Source organism: Colossoma macropomum, unplaced genomic scaffold (genome assembly GCF_904425465.1).
Source record: "Colossoma macropomum unplaced genomic scaffold, Colossoma_macropomum, whole genome shotgun sequence".
Taxonomy (NCBI): Eukaryota; Metazoa; Chordata; class Actinopteri; order Characiformes; family Serrasalmidae; genus Colossoma; species Colossoma macropomum.
The window spans coordinates 27,535,442-27,558,914 of record NW_023494784.1 but is presented as its reverse complement, the minus strand read 5'-3'; the positions used below and the strand labels follow the sequence as shown (position 1 = coordinate 27,558,914).

Sequence of the window (23,473 nt, the reverse complement as noted above, 5' to 3'; positions counted from 1 at the left end):
CTCACATTCATGTTGTTTCAGCTACATTTCAGATATTTAGCATATAAAATAAAAATAGAATTGTTTGAAAGAGCCTCTCTAACCTTATAAAAAAGCATTAGGTTCTTTCACCCATTATAGGTGGTAACCCTGATCAGAATCCTACTTAGCACATGAAAAGTTTTAAAAGTGTTGTTAAGAGGGTTGGTTGGCAAGCAGGGTTGAGTTCACTAGCGATTCATTTATATCATGATATTTTTCACCATTCAGATGATGGAATAATTTATATAAAAAATAAATTCCTAAGTAAGTATTGTTTATTTGTATAGCACATTCAAAAGCACTGAGTGTTTTACCAGGTGAAGTCATAAAAGATTTACAGAGAAAAAACAGACAATGTTAAAACCAAGGAACAGCCATTTACTATTACAATTATTATTATTTATTATTATTTATTATTATTATTATTATTATTTATTATTATTTGTAGTAGTAGTAATAGGATTGTTATAATGTACTAAAATAGTTGGAGACGGTCTCACAATGTTTGAATTTATAAGATTAAGAATAAACTTGGATTAACTTTCACAAGGGTTTAAAAAAACTTTTTTTTTTAGAAATAATTATTAGAGATGGTATATTGGAATCAGTGGGTACTGTGCTGACATTGGTAGAAAAGTGTGACTGGGATAACAGAGGGAAAAAAGGATGAATTTGATCTAATCCTGTATCACATCTAGCTTGAAATCACATGCTCATTTTTCCTGTGGGGTAGTAAAGTGATTGAGTAGTTTGAGCCTAGTGATACCCTACTTAAGATTCTCATTTTAGGTAAAGTGCTTCAATTAAAAATAGCTGATTTTAAAGCTTTTAAAGAAAGTTTGAAGTTTTTTAAAGAAAAAGTGGTATCTTGCCATCTCTAATATTACTTATACTAATAATTTGTCATGCACCAAAATAAAAATTCTTCTATGTTGCACTTTGCAGTTGATCTCTAAAATAATATTTCAGTTTGCTGTAGCTAACAAAGACAGCTCAGTATTTATGACTGCTCTACTGCATGTTTATGTCAACAAAGTTTACCCCTGCCTGTTGGATGGGTTTACAACGGATACATTCTCCTTTATTTTAATATCAAGGAAATGATTTATTTTCTCAAAATAGAGCATGTTGCAAAGTAGGTGTGACCAGCTTGCAAAAGGGGACTTGATTGGAGTGTTTTTTACATGTTTTTTGTTTATCACTATATCCATGGTATAGAAAAATCTATTTTAAGAGACGTCACACCAGTATTGCCTTTTATACTGGTACACCTCCCTTAACCAGTGATTCACTCATCATTCCCTGCACAAGCATGTCTTCAGCACAAATGTGCAATAGCTTCTTAACTTCTGAGTTGCTCTGAGTTCCAGACATTTCCCATATTCTTCCTCTTTGATGGTTTTAGGCTTTCCTTTTGTTGCTTCACTGGTCTAATGTCTAAATGAGCTCTTGTGATAATTTCTCAGGAAGTATACTGGTTATACTGCTTACCACAGTTGTATTGCATCAGTCTTACCTGGAATTTGACTTTGAGTTTTGTTCACGTTCAGCCCCTTCCCAATTCATTGCAACTGAATTCCTTCGTAAAAGTACATGCGTGAAAGGGGCTTAATTGGAGAGTGACTGACCCTGCTGTTCTGTGGGTAAGAACAATGGCTCACCTCTCCCTTTCCAGTGGTACTGGCCAATCGTAAGTGTCTACTGGATCATAATATATATTTATGTTGCAAAAATAACATGAATTGGACATGTTTTTTTATCAATGGGGTTAAGGCATTTACACATAAATAAAATAAAGGGTATAAACTACATGAAGCACACCCTAATTCATGCAGTGACCAGAGGTTAAAGCTTTATAGTTTTAAAATTTACAACAGTTGAAAAGATATAATGTGAAATGAAACAAATGTAGCTTTTATTTAGAAGGTGGAATGATGTGGTTGTGTAGTGTGATTAAATCAAGTATTTTCAGGCTGTTAAGCTCAAATTTACATGCAATACTATCAGATGTAAGTTTGTCATTTGTGTGCGTTCATTTTGTGATTTGACCATACGCATCTTTGAAGGGCCATTGAGCAATAGCAAACATCTCTGGCAGAATACAGCAGTGCCTGGCCAAGACGCTAGCCTTACAGCTTTATAAACATCAACATATGGAGCTATAGCTTCTCATAAAACTTCTGCACCTAAAGTAGACAATTTATTCATCTCTTTCAAAGCTTCTTTGCTGTACCATGATAATTTGTTGTCTTATGCCTTAACAGTCCTTCATTTTTCTTCTAAATTATGTTCACATCTGTCTTTGAGTTTTTTGCTAAAATGTTTATAGCAACATGCAATTCAGACCAAGGATTTCACTGACAGACAATGGAGAAAATAAATGATGTTGTAGTAGATATGAATTTGTAGTGGATAGGAATTTGTGCAAGTTGCAAATTTTTATTGTACATTTTCCTCTTTCCCCTAAAGCCAGCGGTTTGTGAATACTTGACGTATTTACTGAGCAGATGTTAGATCTAAAGCAGATAACTGCAACCATTCTTTAGTCAAAGTAAAAGACAAAAATGTCCACTAGGGGGTGGACTTTCTTTACCAAGACTATTACAGTAGATGGGACAAGTTCATGCAAGGTAACAAGTGAAGCAACGTCTGAACAGAGATTTGTTCCACCTCTCCAGTGTATATATATATTCTTATACATGTTGATTTCACTTTCACTCATGTATTAAGACTCCTCACCTGAATGATATTTGTCTGGTATTTCTTTCTGACAGATAATGATGAATATAGACCACCAGTATGGAAATCCTACTGTGAGTATAACCTTCTTCTTAAATTTAAGCTTCTTTTTCAAATGTAAAGTTGTTTGTTCTGTTCTTTTAAGTAGAAGTCATTTGGCTTCAGTGGTGTAAGTTATAGCATTGATAGCTGGTATTTTTATGCGGGTGGCATTTGTAAGTAAACGACGAAAAATTAAACAGCTAATGGATGATTTCACGTTTTGTGCTTAAGTACTTAAATACTTTGTACTTAATTCATTAATATATGACCCCAGGCTTGTGCACATTTATCAAGCATACATAAAAATACCTGCTTGCTCATTAACAGTAGTGATGGGATGTTAAGCAGTTTTTAAAGCTTGATAAATTGGTACAGAATCATTGCTATATTTCGTGGGTTTTCCTTCCCACACCGTGGGTCTTTTCAAGTAACATATTCTGTATATCTATGGCAGAATCTGCATCTAGGACCTTTCCAAGCCAAGTGTTTTTTAACCCTTTCCCAAAAAACATGTTTTTGGAAACATTTTGAAAATGTAAACATTAACACTAATACCTTTCAGATGAGAGCTTATGGTTGCTCCTGTAGTTTGATTGCACTAGGGATTGTACAGTAGTTTGAAATTTTCAGAAAATATTGCAGTGTCAGAGTATACAGTATTTCACAATTAGTACAAGCAGTAAAAATGAGTAAAAAATTCACATGCGCAAACACTTGTTAGACCTCTGAGACAGCAAAGTTCGTGTGTGTGTTTGTGTTTCTTTATGGTGTCAGGTCAATGTGTATCTGTATGTCAGAGGTTACCAAACAGACAGACAACACAGACGTAGCCGGGAGCTGTGATGTGGAAAACTATTTTCGTTGTGCGTTTTATGTTCGACGTTTAAACTTTCACACATTTTTCTGTTAGGGATTAAAGATACAAATAGGACACATACTTTGATCTGCACGGAGGGATAGTGTTCTTGAAGATGGGCGAACATGTTTGGTGTGTTTCCTCCTTTGGCATGCTTCCAAAAATTACAAATCATTGTTTTTAATGGAGGCACCCGCACTGGTGCTCCATGACTCAGCACGTCACAGTGCACCACTCAACACTTCGCCATTGCTACATTAAATTAAAGCCATATTAAGATCACAGAAAGCCATAGTAGATCACACATGACTTGAATTCTTTCACAGAGAAAGGCAATTTTTTAGACGAACAGACAAATGCTAGTGGTAAGTTACTTAAGCAAACGTTAATAGCCTAGTCTTTATCAGCTCATATCTTTTGGCTTGAAATCAGTCAGTTTGTGAAGAGGTAGTAAACTGATTTCAAGCGTTATAAGTGATTCTAAATGCTTTATTGTATACAGTTTATATGAGTAGAGTGTAAAAATTAACTTGAACCTAGCTTTATCAGCTCTCCCTGCCGGCATCTCTAACGATGCTCTGCTACTTGACACTGCGCTACGCAATGCATCAGTTGTGTGGTGGCATTAACAGGCAGTCGAGGAGGAAAAGAGATGCACATGCAGAGGTTTGGTTGCATTTTTTTCCCATACCGGTAATAAACAAGTGCGCACCGTATGATAACCATCAATTTTCATGCCATATCGTGAAACCCTAGTTTGCACTTTGTAATGCATGGAGCGCTGGGCTGGAGCAATGTGTTGAATTACACACACACACACACACACACACACACACACACACACAGATTGCTGATTCAGAGCTTCGATAAAACTCCTTCTGCAGGCCAGGAGTTTCAAACAGGTTGAAGCACGAACTGCTCATGCATACAAAATACAAAGAAAATAATGCTCAATTATACTCATCAGTTCCAAAGCCATTATTAATAATTATCAGTATGTGGTCCCAGCCCTAATGAACTCATTCTGGTAAATGCAAAGATTGAGTTTTTCCTACTCAAATGTTTTCATGTTTCAGAGATGTGTCCACTTTGCAACATGAAAATATTAGATCACAGCAGTTAATAAATGTTTTAAATGATTTATACAGGCAAAGCAAATGCTTTTCTTTTTATTTTTAACTGCAGCATTACTGGTTACCTTTACACAAGCTGTAATGTTGAACTGGCACGTTATGCCTTTATAAATTCATGTAGAATAAATAATCATGATGATACTTCCCTGCCGGTTGATCATCTGTCAGCTTTGCACCCCCTGTTGACACATTCTGAAATTACCTGTGTGCCAGGCTGTTGTTTTCTTATACCACCATAAAGGAATGTGCAATTCACTGATCTCATAATAAATCTGTTTATCATTCAATCTGTTTCTAATGTGCTTATGTGTATGTTTTTTTTTTGTTTGTTTTACTTTATGTTTGCTATAATGATTTGCTACTCTGTTTTAATGTGCGCCATCTTTGATCACACTGTTTGTGTTATAGTATATCAGCTCCAGCAGGAGGCGCCACACCCACGCCGGGTCACTTGCACTTGTGAGGTGAGCACATAAACCAGCACAGAATTCTCTATTCAATATTTGTCTTTTGAAGCAAATACAGTAACCCTTCATCATAATTCCTAATTTCTTTCTTTCCAAGAAACTCAAACTATACTTATAATGAACATAAAAATATACTTATTTCCTATGTCATGACTTTACATTCTCAGAATGGTTGCGATGGTGATTACCTCTTATTGCAATAGTTCTTTTTTGTTTTCTCAATTTTTATGTATGTAGTAATCTTAATGTGATAAGATTTGTGTGATTATTCATAAGTAGGTCATCAGTAACTATTCATGTTTTAATTAGATGTCTAAATGTGTGTGTGTGTGTGTGTGTGTGTGTGTGTGTGTGTGTAGTTTAGCTGCAGTATAAACAGGGAGCTCCCTAACACAGAATGCAGACAGCCCCCCTTTTGCTTCTAACCAGCAGAACCAGATTAGTCAGGCAGATAGAAGCCTTAATTAAGGAAAGCGTAAGGTAATGCTTCTGAATTATTCATCTGTGTTATCATTATTGTGTCTAGTCTGACAGTGCTGTAGGTTGGAGAAGATAGCTCTAGGTAGCCCTAGTTGATTGGGCGTTTATAGACGAGGCAGAAATGCTCCCCAGGGGAGAAGTTGATCCTAGTGACACCTTTCTCAGCTGAGAGCTTTCTTTGAGACTGAAATCGCAGAAGTATGGTCATTGTAATACATGATTTACATGTGAATATTCTAATTTCTTGTTGATTAGGGACAGCATGCTGCAGTTTGGCTTTTTTATGTGCTAGCAGTATGATTGACTTTCAAAATAGTCTCGTCCAGCTCAGTATGAGGGACCAAAACAAAGAAGGAAGATGGTCAGGGGAGAGGTTGAGCTGACAAAGTGATGGTCTCTCCTGCTGTTACTATAATTCAACTGCTACTAATGTACATACACTTGCAGATCTCCCAGTGCTCCATCTCAGCAGTCTGGATGCACACTTAATTAGTGGAGTATTAACATGCAGCGATATTTACATGAACCATGAATTCAAGTGCATATTGGATGTTTGCATGTTGTTTTTTCCCTCTAGAGGTCATTAAGGTTTTCTTTTCTATGCTGGAGGCCTTTTTTCCTATTTTTCATGCTGGAGGACAATTTTTCATGCTGGAGACTTGCTGAAAAAGGCCTGTTATTGAAAAGCACATTTTCCCCTGGGCAAAGGGGTTGTATGGATGTGGCAAGAGATTTAACCCTGTATAATCCCCACAAACTGGTCCAAAAACCTGATTTACATCTCATTCAGATTATGCTAATATGTCACCAGTGTCCCAAAGCAAACCTTCAACATGAGCCCCCTCACTCTGTTTTCTGTGCAAACTTTACACATCCACCGTTTCTGATACACCTCTCAAATGGGTTATTATGCAAATTTTGTGAGGTTTCTGTCTTCCATTGTATGGACTATTCAGAAAATAGACTTTAAGGTTACTGAAGCAGTATATTTGCAGTGTATTTTAGAGTAATTGGCTGCAATTATGAATGCATTTATTTCCATTACTGTGCCTGGCAACTGAGCCCTATTCGTCATGCATGATCTGCCCTGTGGTCCTGCATATATTTAACAGTATTAGCCTAAGAGGCTGCAGTCTAAAGAATTGGTAAACAGACACTTAAATAGAAATCAGTGGTCTTCCTATATAAACAGGTTTGGTGTTGGCTGTTTTCTGTGGAGCATTTGGAGGGTTAGGTGAGAAATCAAAGTAACTAGGTTTTGTTCACTGGAACAAAACCATAAACAAAAGCTATAAATTGAACATTTATTTTGGTGATGAACAGTACTATGGGAAAGTGTATTGGTAAATAATTGCTTTAAAAATTATCTGTATTGGACAGATGTTTACATTTGGCCTATATTTCAAACCAATATTTAAAAATGTGTTTATTGTATTCTAGAAGAGGTGATGCTCGTCTACTGCGCTAAAATGTCTACAGTTTTCTGTATGCTAATCCAGCCCCAATTAGTACATTTACAGTTTTTGTATCAGTGTCAGTATCCACGTCAACAGTTATGTACATAAAGTGTCAGATATTGGCACCAGTCTACAATTCCCATATCATTGCATTGTTTCATTTTATTTATTTACATATTCTTTCTCTATGTAGCAATACAATTATTTGCCAGTTTTCTACACTTTAGAGCTGCAGTGAAACAAATTGCTGTGGCACAATATTTCTTCCAAAAGTAATGCTGTGCTAGTCATAAAATATAACATAGGACATTACAATGGTAATTGAATAAAATGTGTCATAAAAGAAGGAATCTATGAGGCAAACATAATGTGTTATCCTATAGAAGCATCAGATAAAGCACTGTATGTGTTTTATTGTTTCAGTGCTTGTAGGTCATCAGGTGATTATTTAGCACACCCAACCCCGACTGTGCAAGTGCAGTGGGGTAACAGAAGCTGTAATAATCTGTGGCCTTTCTACGTTACAGTAAAGTTACCAGTCCTGTACTTACAGTATTGGTACACTTTACACATCTTTACACAAATCCACCATAATGGCCCTCACCCTAACCTCTGTACCAGCAGGCAGGTCATTCCTCTCTGTCTCGTGCAATAAGAGCAGCCGTTGTTATACCCCTCAGGTCTATTGTTTCTCCAAATCCTTAAGTGCTTAAGTTGACTTCATTATGAGGTCTAATCAGTGCAGATGTCTATTCTGTCTGAGACTATTCCCCATAATCACACACTGCAAAGCTGCAGGTAGAGCTTTGTGCTTTGGGCTTTGTTTGTCCTGTGGTCTGGTAATTGGATTGTTTCTCCAAGTTGGTGATTGTGGATTTAATCTGTTCTTTCTTTGTCTTTAGAATGCATAAGCACACATTAATACCTGCTTTAAGCAGTTCCAGCCACTAACAAACATATTTTGATATTGGTAAGATGTTTAGCTCAAGTTCACAATTATTGTCAGACTGAAGGTCTGTAGTTATTTTATATATATATATTTTTTTATTAATTCATTTGAGGTGCCATATATTTATGTATTTTTTTATTCACAGGGTTACCCAACACTGTAGGGCTGCAACACTTTACAGTTTAGTGTAGTCTTTGTTTCAACACACCTGATATCAGGTTTCCTAAGGGGTGTGTTAATAAGCTGATGTGTTGTAGTAAATATGGAGTAGGCAGGGAATGTACTGTAGATAGACGCTTCAAGGAATTCACAGTCTGTGGTACCATTGAGGAATGTTTTATGAGCAATAAACAGCCTTCTTCAGGGAGATCTACAATTTATTACAGTATACATGAGACCTCTGGCTGGTTTATGCCGACACCACAGGAAACAGAGCTCCGGATCACCACATTAGTGCAGTGAGGATTGGTTCATGCTGTTTTTCTCTTTTACCTGACATTCTAACTTCTTTAGTAAGTCCTGAAAGTATTTTATCATGATATATACCCTTATAAATGGGTTTTTATCAAGGATTATTTAGTCAGTGGGCAACATTGCTTGGTGTCCCTGGCCACAATATTTCATATTTTAGCCAGTAAAATTGCAAAGCCTTTCACCTGGGTGGCCGTTTGTCCAAGAGATTTTTTTTTCCTTTTAACAAACCACTAGACCAGTCAAATGGTCACACAGTCTCAAACATCCATCTTTAATAACAACACGGCACTAATTTCATCAAATCAGATTATTTCGGATTTCACCAACTGCAACATGAATGTCACATTAACTAATGTGATGATAGGTAATTCTTTCTACAGAAACAGTCTGCCACAATGAAAAGTAATCTGTCACAACGGCTGGGTTATTAAAATATAGCTTTACTGACAGTGGCAGTGCTGACAATAAAAAAAGAATTAGATCAAATCAAAGAATGATGACTGAAAAAAAAAGTTCAGAGTCAAGCAGAAGAAAAAATTTGTATGACTTAAGTATGATTTTGAGAAGGATGTGATTTGTCAAGCCTGTTGTCAGTTTCCACAACAGAAAACCAAGAGTAATTTGCTCTTGGGAGTTCTGCCAGCAAATTCTTAATTTTGGCCACAAGATTCATTGGGCTGGTGGTCTGAGTGGGCAGTGTAAATTTTGATATTTGTCTGCCCCTGTCTTTAGTGAAGGCAATGGCTTTGTAAAGAACCATGAAGCTGTTTGAATGGTTAAATGGTGGAGAACCTGTTGTATATGATTCTTTAAAGAAATGACTCTGTATAGCACTAAAAAGAGTTTCGCTGCTGTTACAAGTCAGATAATTTACTGCTAAGAGGGTAGAATGTACTGGCAGCTACATCTCTGTGCAGCTGAGATTAGTTTTTGAAGCAGTGGGATGGATTCTAAATCAATTATGTCTAGACTAGGGGCAGCGCAGGCAGTCTATTGGAGGGGCTGTACTGTATTGGTATTCTGTACTGTTTTGGTACTCACGCTCTCTGTGATGTAGTCTAGGGCATTTGTTCATTATTAATCAGAGCTCAGGGCTGTGACTGTACTGACTTCTTCTTATGGTTCAGTAACCATTCAGGTTAGTGCTGTGCTGCCCTTCTACCAGCTCCTTACACACATGTACACACACTTTTCTGAGAGCTAACTGATTAAAATCTTTTGATCGAGAGTGTCAGATTATTCTTTTTTTTTCTTTTTTAAATCTTGCCTATTTGGTATGGTTGTGTGTGAGTTAGAGGGAGTATGAGGTTGTGAGAGCAAGAACTAATGAGTGAATGAGAGAAAGAGAAAGAGAGAGAGGGAGAATTCAGCAGTCCCCTTGAGCCATCGCAGTATGACCCATTTTAGTGGCTCCTTTAGGCTCAGGCCCTCTCTATCTGTCATAGTACAGATTTTCTTTACTCATACTTTCTGTTCCCTAAGCTGTTTTCATTCTAAAACACTGTTCAGTATACATTTCTGTATATTCGTGTCACTGCTTGTGTTTGTTTTATTTCTAATTTCAGATAATTTTGTATTATCATTGCAACTTTTCAGCTTCAGATTATTCTCTGTGGTCTATCATTAGATCAGATTAGACCAGAATAGACTGACTTCATCATCTGCCACAGTGGAAATTTGTCTTTTTTAAAAGCCTCTTTTAAAAAAGCTATTATACAGAGTGACCAAAACAAATGCATACTAAATACAAACAGTGAGCAATTGTGCTATAAAATAAGCAGGAGAGATGAACCATTTAGTGTTTTTGGGGCCGATGCCTTTCGCCTTTCAGCATGATTGGCCAATATCCTTTGAGGGTGTGGCTGGATGCCACTTTTAAAGGCGCAGAAGAGATTCTCAACAACAAAACAAACATACCTCTCCCTTCATTGCTCCTTCAGAAGCTCTGACCCCCCTCCAAATTTGTGGATGCGCATTGCTAAGACAAACGACACTTTTTGATATATTTACTTTGTGGCCATAAAACCCTTTGCTAACTTTGCACGGACAAATGCCACATTATAATGAGAAACAACAATACAGCAAGTTCTGTAACTGACGTTAGCTAGCTAGGTAGCAGGTCAGCAAGCTGTCGCTACAATTGTTACTGTGTATTGCATACATATATACTTCAGGAAACATGTTTTTCATCAGTGAAATAAATATGAGGAGGCTGAAGTTGGCTTTCTATTTGCTGGCTTCTTGTTCAAATTTTCCTGCTCCATTTTAAATGGTACAGCAGGTGCATTCTGGCGCCTCAGGAGAAATATGGCTCGTATGTTTTATGTCACTGGTCGGCTAAGTTAAACATCAGCCGATTGCATATTTGGGTTGAAAATTGGCTGATGCCGATACACAGTCGACCGATCCCTCCATCTCTAGTAAGCAGCAATATGGATTTCATCTTGATAACATTCCTCTGCATAACTTGTGATACAGAAGGTTTTTTACATATATTTTTGTTAGTTTTTGGGACCTTATTGTTTTAGGGGTGGGTGATATGACAAAAATCTAATAAACTTCAAGAAATTTTCATGATGCACAATATGCATCACAATGTTTAATTTTTCTGAGGTGCCACACTTAAAAAATGCTCTCTATCCTATCGTTCACCTCTAATCATTGTCCAGAAGAAAGCATTTCAACCTCTAAGTAAAGAGGGTTTGAAGGGTGCTTCCGTGAGCATATTGTTATTGAGAATAATACCAGATAAACAGTTCATCAGAATCCAGTTTTATTACCATTTATTGCAAAAGAACAAACATTTTAATGTCTTAAAATGTTTGGTTTAGTCTTGGCTTTCCTGAATGCTAAGTAGCTTTTTTCCAGCTGTTTCTTTGTTGCTACACACATGTGTACACACAAAATCACCTGTCACTATATAGCATGGATACATATTACCCCTATATAGCTCCAGACCCCCTCACCCTGCCCGCCTCCCACACGCACACAAGTCAGCACCATTATTTAATTTAAGCCATAATAAATAAAATGAATTGTGCAATCACAAGCTCATTTATTCCGCGTCTTTTTATCATATTATTATGGTCACCTGCTCTTCACTTTGCCCTGTGGTTTTCATCATAATGTAAAGCTGAATAGGTGGTGTGTTTGAAGACAGACAGTATACAGATAACATTTGTTTCTTGTTGGAGAAATGAGCATTATGCTGCATTTATTGTGTTTGTTTCTAGTTGAGATGTGTTGTGGTGTTTTTTTATTTTTTATTTGTTTTGTTTTTTTCCCCTATTGAAAACATGCAAGTGTTTTTCAGCCAAAACTCCCCTGAGCATTGTGAAACAGGTTTGTAAAATAATCCACCCTTAACTTTGACAGTACACACACAGACATACATACACAGCATTTTCTTGTATTTCACCCTCATTTTCCCCCTTTTTTTTCTACCATTTCTGTTACTTCGCTGCAGTATAGTAAGACAAAGTGGAGTAAGTGTCTGTGTGTATTGATGGGGGAGGGAAGACTGGTGATTGTGTTGTGAATACAGAAAAGGCAGCACTCTGTGCATCTGCAAATGAGCCAATATCATTTTAATCTGCACTTGTTCCCTATTCATGTGCTTTCTGAAGATCGCTGCCTCACAGCCAGCTCAAGGTTAAACGGCTGGGCTTGCTGTTTGGGGTTTTATTATGCTAATGTGGTAATACCCCATTTACAGTGAAACCCTGCTCATACATTATATATATCAGTCTCTGCTCTCCTATTGTTTAGTGGCTGTTGCTTACATTGTGATAAAAACACTAGCTGCTTCTAAATACACCTTTAAATGCATTTTTATTATTTGCCAATTTTCTGCAGTTAACCTGAGTGATTGCGTTAACTTTAAAAAGATGTATGTAGTTGATGATAATAATGTGAGTTGATAGATGTTAAGGACATCCTATCTCTTAATAATAATAATTATAATAATCACCACCATCATTGTCATCATGAATGTAGTGATTTATATAAATAAGTTTTGTTTATATGGCGCCTTCCTCTGGTTCAGTGTTGCTTTACAAGACAAACAAAATGCATCAAGTAAGAGAGAATAGAAATCAATAAAATAAAAGTTCAAACAAGATATGAGTGTGGGCATGAGAGTGCGTGTGGACTATTAGGTTAGATGTGAATAGGATAGTACTCAGGGAAAAGATTTGAAAGAGGAAAATGAGAACTTAAGTAGGCTATGGGGATACAGTATCATAATTATTGACCATGCTGATGTTCTACTGTTTGATAAGGTTGTAATGTATATGGTTCTTTTTCCTCCTACTCCTTTTTTTAGGTTGAGAACAGACCAAAATACTATGGACGAGAGTAGGTTTCAGCACCTTTCTTTTTGTTTTAAATTCTGTCATGAACTCTTATTTCTTTATCAGTAGACAGGATTAGGTCTGCCTGTGATGTAAGTAATATTATGTCTTCCTCAGGTACCATGGCATGATCTCCAGAGAGGAGGCAGATCACCTGCTGAGTGTGGCAGAAGGAAGTTACCTCATTAGAGAAAGTCAGAGACAGCCTGGGACCTACACCTTAGCCTTACGGTCTGTGTCCTTCCACTTTTAATGGTCTGTGTCTTTCTACTTCTAACTTTGCCCATACATACTCCTTCACTTATCATGACTACCAATTATGCTTGACTTCTGTCCTTTCAGCCTTCAGCTTTTCTACTTTACACTTGAAACTTACAGTTTTAAGTTGAACTTGAACTTGTTTATTATCAAGTCAATTTAAAGCTTTTCAGCTACTGTCCTGAGGGAAAAACATGTCTGCTGGCCTAGTCTAATTCTGTCCCTTGTGCTATATTAAGTTTAGGTGATGTAATGCCTCACATACAGGGCTTTATCCCAGTCTGTGAGGGACACCAGGCTGCCCTCAAGATTTGAGCCTCATTAGCAACTGTAGAAGCGCACAAGCTGCACAATCTTACTAAATAGTAGTCCTTAGTCATGCAGACAAAGCATAGTCATATGAATGAGAGGAATCTTATATAAATTGCAGAAGAAAACACTGGTTGGCATGTTAAAAATAAAATGTCAATTAAATTCATGCTTGTAATTTCATAATTTATCATTTGTATCGGTTAATAAAACTCAGCTGCTTTAAATAGTTCTGAGTTCTGTTTTGTTTTGCATAAGATGTGAACGTTTTTCTCAGAGAGCAAATATATTGTAAGTGGAGTTAAATGAATGCCAAATAAATAGGATTATCCTTTTTAATTTGGCCTCTTTGGATTTTTATCCTTTTTGAGTGAATTGGCTGTTTTAAAGCCTGATGAACGCTGATTACTGATGCTGTCTATGTAGTAAAAGAACTTCTGTTGGTCTATTCACTTTAAACAGGATTAGGGAAAGGGTTGCTTAGCCTGAGCTTTAGCTTAAATCTTTAGTGCAAGCACTACCCGATGAAACTGTGTGTAATGCAGTGGCCAGAGTGTGTCTTTTAGATTTTTTATTTTTTTTTTGTAACCTCTTTTACGCAACTGTGTTTGAAGTACATGAGTATTAGGACTAGATGAACCGAAAGTGATGACCTGCAGTTTTATCAGTATCACCAAAAATATCACTGACAATGAATTGATAATTATGGTTGCAGAGCAGCCTAAATTTAAACTTAAAGTCTCCTGAAGACAGGGTGAAACCTTAGATTGTTGTGCCACTGGTAAACCCAGTATTGGTTCACTCCTTGTTTAGCTATGATAACAAATACAGACTGAACTGGTAACTTTGAAAACAAAACAGCATCATAATTAGTATGAAAAAACCTATAAAATATATTTAAACATCACCCTTAATGTGATGGTAACATATCATAACACCAAGTACCTTTTAATGAAGAGACAAATGAAAATAAGAAATATAAGAAAAATAAGACATATTTAACATTGGCTGCTATTATTGATTATTGCATATTTTTTCAGCCCCTTAAAACTGATCGTGGTGTTGGCCACAAAATTTTCATATTGCTCTGGCCTGTGTGTGTGTGTGAGCTCTCTAGCAAAGGCTGAGAATGGGGTAAGAGATTAAATCCTTTCTTAAAAGCTGCTCACCTGCTGATATACCGTGCATGTTGCATCCCTGAACTTTACTCCCTTTTCTGTTTTCACTTTAGCTTTTTTCACCGTTTAAATAGTTGTTTGTCTTTTCATCCTCTTTTTAAACTAGTTCTTATGTACATCTTATGTACATTTTTTTTTTTTACATTAATGTCCATTACAAGTACATAATGTTTTCCTGTAAAAAAGCTTTTTGGAGATGAGGTTTTCTTCCGACAGTGATGATTTGTTCTTTAGTGGCCCAAACTGGCATTTTAAATCAATGGAATGTAAAAATCTGTTTTTCATCAAAAGTGAAAGGTAACTGACTATTTAGCACGGTGAGAGATATGGCTGATTGCATGTTTGGAGCAAAAATCTGCCTATTCTGATTGTGCATCCCTACTTAGAGTGAGACTAGAAACTCCATCCAGTACTGTGTGCTGCAACTCAGCCCTCATAAATGAATGATTACTTGACTTTCAATCAGTGTGTGTGGTTATTGGAGTCTAGTATTTCTTCACATAGGAAGCAGGAAACAAGATCTCAAACTTGTGTGTGTGTGTGTGTGTGTGTGTGTGTGTGTGTGTGTGTGTGTGTGTGTGTGTGTGTGGGTGCGTCTGCAGATAGCACCTCCCTGCAGTCCTGTATTCCCATGTGTGTCAGCCATGTCTTTCATTCTGGAAGAGTAACTGAATCCACACAGGAAACAGAGCTAGAATGCAAACATAACCAGCTTCAACATTCAGTTACTGCATTATTTTGTTGATCATTAAGAGCGTTAATACTGTATTAATCAGTGCTTTAAATTCCAAAGGCTCTCTGTGACACTCAAGTCAAGTTTGCCTGCCTGATTAATTACTGAATACTGAACAAGGTGCCGATATATTTTTTTTCTGCTCTGTAACTTAAATAACAATGCTTAAAACAGTAATGCTTCATTGCTACCATACTGGCTATTTATCAGTGCATTAAAGTCTGTTAAATTAACAGTATATTAGGTGTTAACTGACTAATGGTGTGTTTTAGTAATTATGGCCTACATTTTATCTGTTGAGTTCAAAATGAGTATCCTCTTGGCCTTGAGAGATAAGGTTGTGCCTCATAAATATTCAGTTGCCTGATCAATTTCACATAATGCAGACATTGACTGCATGATAAACTTGAATTGATATTCCTTATGACTAATTAGGTAGACTAATGCATCATTCATCCTTACTACTGATCTTTTGCATTCTGTCAATATCAATGGTTTGATAGAGAAAATCTTCAATATCTCAGTTTGATTTAATCATCTGGGAAATCAAAGCATATCAATGGTTTCATGTATTATGAAGAGACCTTAGCCTTTGTATATTTTTTTTGTATATTTTATTCTATTTTTAAGGATTCTCTCTGTCGTGTGCCCGTTACATTGTTGTAGCCCTTTGTTTAAGCTTCTTGCCTTGCGGCATGTTAATGTTTGTTGCTGTGTGCTGGTTGACTGAAGACAGAGCCAAGATGTGGAACACAGACTTCTTCTAATTTAATTATTGACCATCTTGGCTCTGTGTCCTTCATAACTGCTAAGAGCTGTAGTTCAGCAAGATTGTACAGGTGCCCTTAAAAGTGAGTGTGTTGGGTTAGCATGTAGTGTCTGAAAGCTAAAGGTAGTGTTGTGTTTCCCATCAGATGCTTTTACAGCTGTGCACAGTCAGGTCTAACGTGGTTATCTTTCTAGTGGTCAGTCACTGCTTGGCTAAAAAGGATTTTGCCCTTTGCCGTCTTTCTCTTTACTTGTTTTCTCCTTGGTGGTCATTTGTCCTGCTCTTCCTCTCTCTTTTTCTCTCTTGTTTTTTTCTCTAGCACTCAGTTATTTATTTTTCTGTCTGTCCTTCCATCAGCTTTGGCAATCAAACCCGCAACTTCCGCCTGTATTATGATGGGAAGCATTTTGTGGGAGAAAAGCGCTTCGAGTCCATTCATGACCTGGTAACAGATGGTCTCATCACACTCTACATTGAGACCAAAGCAGCGGAATACATTGCTAAGATGACCATCAACCCCATCTATGAGCATGTGGGCTACACCACTCTGAACCGCGAGCCTGCGCTAAAGAAACCTGCACCCGTCACCAGAGACACACCTGACGGTAAAGAGCCACATGGAGAGGACAGCGGCTTGGAGGAGAGAGTGAGTCTCATTTTTATCTTTCACTTATACTGTGTGTGTGTGTCTGAGAGAAGGAGAGGGTGAGAGAGTGTGGTGTATCTTGGGATGTCATGGCATACTGGTATGTCTTATACGATAGCATTCTTCAGCAAGTTTTCAGGGTGCTGTGGACATCACTTGTTCTGATATTTTTTTATTTAGATAATTAGAATGAATTTTCTTCATTTTTATTTAAAATGTTTTAAATTTTAGAGATCACTTTTGGGTATAAATGAGTTATAGAACTTTGTAAAGTGGATAATAATGTCCTACAATGAAGTCTTGTCTAAATTAAGACTAATACACTCTGTGCTAAAGGATAATTAATCTTTACAGTTGGAATTGCTCCAAATCATCCTAAAACTTATTCAAAAATAATATTTTGAGCAGTTGAGTTGAAGTTTTTGAGACTGAAGCTCCTGCCCCATCCATGCCCCAATAATGATCCCTCTTCCAAAGCTGCTTGAATAGTTTTCACTTGCCATATCGATTGTAAATTGAGGTCAGCTGGGTCTGCATTTTTCTGTATGCCACAGTGCATGGTAGGATGGTAATTATTCATTTTTTTTTCTTAATTTGTCACCCATTTGAATATTCTCTTGAACAGGCACAAAAGAAGGCAGGCAGTCATGACAGAGGTCTTTTACATATATATTACTATATATACATATATAATATTTCTATATAATACTTTTACATATAGAATATGTACCCCTAAAATACTGTAACTGTAAAGTATTGTAAACACTTTTTACTCTACCATTAGTTTTTTTGTTTATTTTTCCCTTAATTTTATATGCAGTTATAATGGTAAAATTTAAAACCATGACACCCCATAATGCACCTGTGTAATTGTGTATGTACAGTGGATTTAGCTTTGTGTCTCTGTGAGTATGTGGGTGATAGAATGTATGTGTGTATGTGTGTGAGAGAGAGTGTGAATGTGACTGTCTCCTCAGATTGGAGGCTTTAAAGAGACTAAACTCAGAGAGGGATTAATTAGTTTGGCTTTTAGAAAGTCCCAACCTCCCACCATACTGCTCAGAGTTCAGCTGAGCTGTTGATGTACAATAATTGTGTCCCAATATGATCATCATATTATTATACTAATGGACTTGTGCCCCCTTTTAAATCAATTTCTGAAAGCTATTTGTTTACTTTGTGTGCCAAAGACATCTAAAATAACTGCAGGGCACTTTTTCAACACACAATCTGAATCCTGAGTCCTGCATTGCTTACCAGTTTTATCTTGTTTTAATCACTTGTAAGGCATGTAGAGGTAATGTGTGTTGGTCTGTATTTGCTTATTTGGGTCTCTGTGTCTGTATCATTGCTTCACTATGTTTGAGTGAGCTGTCCCTGCTTTGAGAAGTGATATGGTTTGTTTATATTGGTAACAAACATGTGTCTCATCACCTGCTTGCTCAGTTCCTTTTTTGTGCAAAACAATGGCATCAGTAATTCCCATCTTCACACTTCCCTGTAACTCTGAACCTTTGATTCAGGAATGTTTCCTCTCATGAAAGGGGAAAAACTGTGACTCAGTTTAGAATGTTTTTATTTAAGGGAAAAGATCTCAGACATAAAAATGATCTAGAGCCATTCACAGCAGTACGTGAGAAATGTTGCCCGAAGACTCTTATTGGTATGGCAGTGACTTTCTAGCCTGGATGGGAAATTGAACCTCAAATCTTCCATGTGTGAGACAGTTGTCTTACCATTATACCTGAGCTAAATATAGGGCACTGAAATGTTGGTTGTAGTTATCGTTAGCTGAAATTAGAATATAGCACTGATGATAATTAATTTTCCCCCCATTTATTGATGAGTGATATATTGGCCACAGATTTATTCTGCACCCCTGCTTGAAACCTTAACTATGACATCATAGTGTTCATTGGTACAGCAGGTGTGAATGTTCCTTGTACAGTGCTTTCTACTTAGCCATTTCATTGTGCCCAATCCAACTGGTTTGAGCCCATTCTCATCTGAGCCAGCGAGCCACAGAGAAGACGCGCTGCAGCTGCCATATGCTCACACCACACACAATCAACTCAGCAGCACAATTAATCAGCCAGCTAAAGAGCAAATCAGCACTGCTTTAAACATGCACTAATTACACACACAGTCATCATTACAGCTCTTAGACTAAATTATTAGGGAGGATGCAATTGTGAATAAATATTCTGCTCATGAAAACTGTATTTTCAAAAGCAGAGCTATTCTAATTGCTGTTTTACTTTTTGAAACATTAGAATTTGGATTGTTTTGTTAATTTGTTATTTGGGCCAAATACATTTAACATGGATCTTTGCGCTGATGCTGCCAGTTGTGGCTCTAATGACTCATAGTTCATACGATGAGCTGGTACCCGCAATCTCCTGGCGGCAAAAAACATTAATTTGCTTTGATTTTATTTTCATTAGCTTTTGTTATTTTTTTCTGTGTCTTACAGTGTTAGTTTTGTTAAATATTTATAGAGGTTTTAGAGACACTGAAATGAAGACAAACCAAGTGTGCAAGACAAGTCTTTATACTTCATATGTCTGTTGCAAAGGAAAGTTAATAAAAGAGTAACATAGATTGTGCTGACTCTGAGACTTATCCTGTGCGGCTTTGTAAATTGCTTTGTGTCTCTGTAGGTTTGCCTGTAATATAAAGGTGTAGTAGAACCAGGAAGGATACACATCTGTCTTTAGAGCCAGTAATATCTGTAATCTCCTGCAATTGGAAGTCAAAGCCAAGTCAGAAATTCTCCTTCATGCCTCAGCATGTAGAGCTAGTAATATTACTGCAGTTATTGTGATAGTTATTGGCAAACATAGTCCTCTGTAAACAAGAGTGTGGAGTGTTAGAGAAGTGATAGCCAGAATTACAGTTCAGCACCTTTTTTCTGATGTCTGTTAACTGAAATAACTGAAAGAGTGGTGTAAGAGTTGAACGTGGAACATGCTGTATAGTGCAGACAAGGCCTATGCAGTATCTAAAAATAATTTGCGCAGTATTTTCTTTTTTTTTTTTGAAAAAAGGAATCAATTACTTTTCCTTCCCAAGCCCCCACAAACAGTATACACGGTCAGCTGCAGTTTAGACTGGCTTGCTTATTTAGTCACATATTACGTAATATAATTGTAAGTAACTCGACACATTTTAATAATAAAATTTCACATCTTGTTTTGAAAATTGTTGCTGTAAATAAGTACTTTAGAGTTCCTGCTGGTGTGGCTTCATGACTGTTTGTTCTCTTTAAATGACACATTTAAAGCAACTTGTGGAGAAACTTCAGGCTGCTAAACGTATGTGAGTAGGTTCCAAAGCCATGTGCATATGCTTTATATACACACACACACACACAACACAAAGGTGTTTTCTGTCGTTGAGGCGCTGTGCTCTGGAATTCAGCTATAGATGCTTGTTGGGAATCATGAAATATTATATATATATTTTTTTTATAATGGTCAGAAACGGTCAGAAACGTTAAGCTGTTTGAAGTTTTCAGAGACGGTGGTAAAATTTGCTAAGTTGTAGTCTAATCACTTATTAACAACTTAATATATCACCCTATATTTTGGAAGGCTGAAAATAAGTTAGTGAAAAATAACAAAACAATAAAAACGTTCATGCGAAAGGAAATGGTCCCCTGCAAGTTAATTTTTTGGCTCTTGTTTTGACGTTCAAAGTGAATCTGAGTGTGTCCTCAGTCATTTGTTTCCCCACAGCATAACTGAATTCTGAACACATGGGAGAATTCTGAACATGGAAGTAATAGGTTTATCTGCATCGGATGGGATATCTAATGTGAACTCTCTAAATCTATATCAGTTAATTTTGTTTAAAACACCAGAATACCTCGCTAATCTGTCAGTCCTGAACAAGATTTGTGTTAGTCTATGAATCTATGAACGTTGTGTCCCTCAAGATGGAACGTGAACTTGGCTTTGCATTTAGTGAGAATAAAAATTCTAAAATATTCACATTAGATTATACTTACTTCCATGTCATAGTTGCTAGATAGATCAACAGAAATCCTGTCATCTGTCTGCGTGTCTGAAATAAGCCTGAAATGTCTCTACCTTTTTGCACCATTCATTGTAAAAATCAGTATATAAATGTAACACTATGTTGAAAATGTGTTGATTAAAAACAAACCAAACAACGTTGTTTTTCTGTTAGAATTCAAGTTACATTACGTGCCTTTGTAGGTCTTTACAGGGAAGCCCAGGGCAGCCAGCAGAGATCATTATGAGGTCTGGAAGAAGGCGCTATATTGGTGGCTACACATGCTTCTTCACATGCTTGAGTGCTTACACAAGCTAAAAATAGGACAGCAAGTTTTTATTTGCAATTATCGGCCAAAATGTCAGTATCAGACCGATAATAACGTTTTTCTGATTACAGGCAAATATTATCGGCCACCAACATATCATGCATCCCTAATCTTCAGCAGCCTAGTAAAGAAAGCATCTTAAGGTTAGGAGCTTACTAGAAAGGAACTTGTCTTACAGTTATGTTTGTGCATTCGAGGGTTTTCAAATTATAAAAATAAAGCAAGCCCATTTCAGAAGAGGTAAAAGTAAACCTCCCTTGTAATTGGAACATGATGAGCATCTGGTTTTGCTTTATACCTCGAAATTAGCCACTGTCCTGAATTTGCCTGGCCAGTCTGAACTCAGGTTATGCTTCCCATCCTGTATGTCTTTTTTTGGTAGAGATTTCCTCCTCAGTCATAAATTTAATAGGTGCATGATACTATTTGCGTTCTAGAAAAACACAAGGGAGAGGACATTTAGGAGAAAACAATGTATTCCTGCATTAAAGGAAAATTAGAGCACAACAAAAGCCAAAGGTCATGATATTCTTAAACTTGTCATGTAAATAGATTTTGTATAAAATAAACCTCACTGTGTCAGTAATGACCTTTTCTACATTTGATCATAGGACACTTGCTCTAATGTCAGTGCAACTGACCTTGCTCATGAATGCAACTCTCACTAGACAACAGAGTCTTTAGTCATCTGTGTGCATTTGTCAGTCAAAGGTCACTGAAAGAACAGTCACGCTGTAGTCTCAGTGGTTAACTTTTCTAGCTCTAGGCTGAGTCTATAAACAGCAAACAAAGTAAAGATATTGTTCACATGAAATAAGGTCAGATGAATCTGGTGTGGGAACAAGAAGTATTAGTTGAAAAAGCTCCATGGATTGCAAGTCTAAACTACTAAAGGACACTTTGCTTCCAGAGACGCCCACTGTTGGTGATTATTCAAGCCAAACATCTTGCGTGTGACTGTTTCAGCGTTCGTTTGAGCTTTGTGCTCATGGAGTTTGTTAGAACCTGTCATATTGGTCATGCACATAAATAACAAGGTGATGATGATTTGATGTTTGTATGATGGGCAGCCCTGTCTAAAAATGACCAGTGTTTGAAATGTGGACGTTGAACATTTATGTTCCTTGAGGGGTAATTTGGTGTATTTAAACTAAAAACAACATGGTAACACTGATGCCCGATCAAGAATTTTCTGCTAATGTCTTCCTGACACCGATACCTGATATTTAATTGGTGCCATCTCTATTTAAAGCTCATGTGTGGCTGTGGCTCCTCACTGCTCATCAATTGGATTGAATTTCTTTTTTTCAGTTTGTTTTAAAATCTCTCTCTCACACAGATTCACTTTACAATATTGTACATGGCTTTTTTCAATTTATTGCTTGACTGACTATGACTTCCCTAAAATTTTTCGAGACAAATCACTGCGCTTGTTTATTTGGATTAATCTGTGCACTTTAGGACTTGATGTCCATTACATTTGAGTCACTCATGGGTTCTGATGCCCTGGAATGCTTTTCAGCCATGCTGTTGTTGCATCATTTGGTTGGTTGACAGTAATGTGGGAGTGGGAAAAAAACAACAGTCCTGCATTAATGAAATTGTCCTTGTGTCACCCCTGTTGGATCCAAACGTTTCCCTATGAACAAAACTCCAATTAGACTATAGACGGCCTTTCAGTAATTATTGGCTGTGTAACGCTTTTGCAGTCAGGTCAGCCTCATGGAACAGCCTTTATTCCACTGTATGAAGCCTGTGTTGGAGGACTCTCAGTTTGTTTCATTTCAAATTCAAATCACAACAAGGTGCCCACTTCCTGTGGAGTCCTGATGGCCTACAGTGCTACTGAAAGTTAAGAAAAATGTTGGCTGTTTTTGAATAATGCATAAATGCTTTTCAATCTTGTAGAAGGTAGCTAGTCAATCTGTTTGAATGATATAGTGGTTCGTATAGTGGTTTAAAGTCATACTTCTTAACAGTTTACATCTACATCTCAGTTTACATCTACATCTCTTTTGTAGAATTGCTTTGTAGTGAGGGACCAGTTCACCACTTTGCTATCCTAAAAAACTTTTGCTTTAATGGCGTGTGATAAAATTCAGATTGTAGTATAGGGTCAAGTGGGAAAACTGTATTTCAGATAGTGATGTTTTGAAAGATTAACCCAGCTTGTGTTCGCTCTGATCCAGCTGGTGTAGAATAGGCTTTTGGGCTTGTTAACTGAAGCAAAGCAAGGCTGACATTTGTAGGGCTCAAGTGGACATT

The 23,473-nt window shown here is 36.9% G+C and overlaps 1 protein-coding gene across 3 annotated transcripts in view; it reads left to right on the top strand.

Moving 5' to 3' along the window:
• chn1 (chimerin 1) overlaps positions 1 to 23,473 on the top strand; it is a 48,915-nt gene that overhangs the window by 2,175 nt on the left and 23,267 nt on the right. The window contains exons 3-7 of one of the 3 annotated variants that reach the window (XM_036566661.1): positions 2,796 to 2,834; positions 5,200 to 5,255; positions 12,943 to 12,974; positions 13,088 to 13,201; positions 16,575 to 16,863. In XM_036566661.1, coding sequence (XP_036422554.1) covers positions 2,796 to 2,834; positions 5,200 to 5,255; positions 12,943 to 12,974; positions 13,088 to 13,201; positions 16,575 to 16,863 — 530 coding nt within the window. Of the gene's footprint in view, positions 1 to 2,795; positions 2,835 to 5,199; positions 5,256 to 12,942; positions 12,975 to 13,087; positions 13,202 to 16,266; positions 16,300 to 16,396; positions 16,414 to 16,574; positions 16,864 to 23,473 lie in introns of those variants that run through there. The other 2 variants (XM_036566670.1, XM_036566678.1) reach the window with 2 other exon arrangements.